At 22.9% G+C, this 2,216-nt stretch overlaps 1 protein-coding gene across 1 annotated transcript in view; it reads right to left on the bottom strand.

Moving 5' to 3' along the window:
* The window catches only part of LOC107481248 (alpha-amylase 3, chloroplastic), a gene marked incomplete in the record, with an annotated part of 7,678 nt that extends 7,524 nt beyond the window's left edge, over nucleotides 1-154 (bottom strand). The window contains 1 exon segment of the mRNA XM_016101486.3: nucleotides 1-154. Coding sequence (XP_015956972.1) covers nucleotides 1-52 — 52 coding nt within the window.
* Between the last annotated feature and the right edge of the window lie 2,062 nt (nucleotides 155-2,216).

Raw genomic sequence — 2,216 nt, 5'->3', positions numbered from 1 at the left:
GTGTGTTGAAGCCGAAGAGTGGTTCCAAAGTGAGGGCTGTGGACATGCTCATGCTGAAAGCTCAATGATGAATGGTAATGAGAAGAAGAAGAAGAAGAAGGAGAAGATGCAAAAGGAAGTTTTCTCAGTTTGCAGCAACTTGAAAGTGTGGACAACAGATTTTTTTTAGTTACAAAAACTAAAATTCATTTTTTTTTCTACAAATTTGAAAAAACACAAAAACATCATTAAGTTATTGCATAAAAGATACATTTATATTTATCCAACATTTCTTCGACATACATTTTGTGAATATATTTAAACACATTCAAGTATAATTATATATTCTAATTTTATTCTTGATTTATAATTTTTAAATCAATTTAAAAATAATGTTTGTTTTTTCCCCAAACTATGACTAAAATTGAAATTATTAAATAGTTAGTATTAAAGCAAGGTCTACAATTTTGTGATTGAAATTGATCTTGACATTAATATTGGAATAATATATCAATTGTACTATACAAATATTTCTTTTTATTTTTTGATTTTGCTCTTAATTAAGTATAATATATTATTAATAAAAATTGTACCTAATTTTTTATATCTATCTCTATTTTTGTTATTTATTATTTTATTTCTATACAAATAATGTCAACCAAGTGTTAAGATTTGATATTTGTCTAATTAATATATACGAACATTTAAAACTCCGAACTAATTAGTGAATATTAATTATCATGTATGACGATAAATACTCTAATTATAAGTCAAAAAGTGTCTTCTTTTATTATTTCACAAGTTATTGTTATTTAGGAATTAGGATAGCTTACTGATCAACTTTCCGATCATGAATTGGGATAATCGTTAAACTGTTGTATGGATGAAATCATCAAAAGCATATCTTAATCTCAAACAGAGATATATTTATTTAAAATTGGCCAACTCAAGCAACGTAGCATTAATCATATATTTTAACTCGGATCATGCAAGGATATGATCCACGATTTTTGTTGTTTTGCACATGTTTATGTTGTTTTGTACATATTTTACTTTATTTTTAATTGTAGATTGATTTTAATGTTTTATTTTTCGTACAAATGTTAATATATCAATTCAATTATTGTAAAGTGATCACGGGAAAAAATATCGTCTGTCAAGAAGAATCAATATAATTTATGTGGTTCTCTCTACTATGTAGGAGCTTATTTTTCACTTACTTTAATTAATAACGTTTAGATAAAAAGTTAAGTTGAAATGAGGAAAAATAATTTAATTATCGGAATATCTTTAAAGTTGTCTTTTTAACTTGGCTCAAGATATGACGAAAGGAGATTACCATCAATCTACAGGTTCGGATTCTCTGCAACCGTTGACAACAGGTTCATATGTGACATCATTAACAATTTCAAAGAGGTACTTGATATATATTAATCTTGATGACAAAATTTCAGTAACTAACCTTACCAATTATATAATTATAGAAAAGTACATATAGATAATAAAAATATTAAATAATATAAATAATAAATATATCGAATATTTAGTTTACTAAATGTACAGATAATTATTTTAATATTAAAATTTAGGTAAATAATTTGATGATACAGTATATTTTATTTTATTAAACAAATTTTAAAATTTATTATTTATATTATTTACAAAAATTATTATCAACCTAATAAATCCTATAATTATATATATATATGTTATGATTTGGGAAAATTGACGATGATATTTAATTTAATATATCTTTTTAATTTTTACAGGCATAAATATTTTAATTTTTAATCCTTTTAAAAATTTTATGATATTTTTTGTTTTTAGTTTCCTTTTTTTTAAAAAGAAAAAAAGAAAACGGATTACTTTAGCAAGGAAATGTATCCATTATTACAAATGTGGTCATTATAAATATTTTAATTTTTATAGATATGATTTTTTAAAATTTCTTTAAATCTTTATAATATTATCGTACTTAACATTGATCTGTGCACTTACAACAGAATTGTATATTTATAGTAACTAAAATATAGTATAGTACGGAAATAAGGAAAATATATTAATTTAATTTAATTAATGATATAGACATGTAACATGTGATACTTGCCCTTTCTCTAAAATAAAATTATTTTTTATTTTTTCCGGCCAAATATAGCAAACACACACCGTCATCTAAATCCACCAAGGAATTGACAAAATTTCCAAATATATTAAAAATCAATATCATATACATTATT

Source organism: Arachis duranensis, chromosome 3 (genome assembly GCF_000817695.3).
Source record: "Arachis duranensis cultivar V14167 chromosome 3, aradu.V14167.gnm2.J7QH, whole genome shotgun sequence".
Taxonomy (NCBI): domain Eukaryota; kingdom Viridiplantae; phylum Streptophyta; class Magnoliopsida; order Fabales; family Fabaceae; genus Arachis; species Arachis duranensis.
The sequence above is the reverse complement of the archived record's forward strand: the minus strand, read 5'-3'. Positions and strand labels throughout refer to the sequence as shown.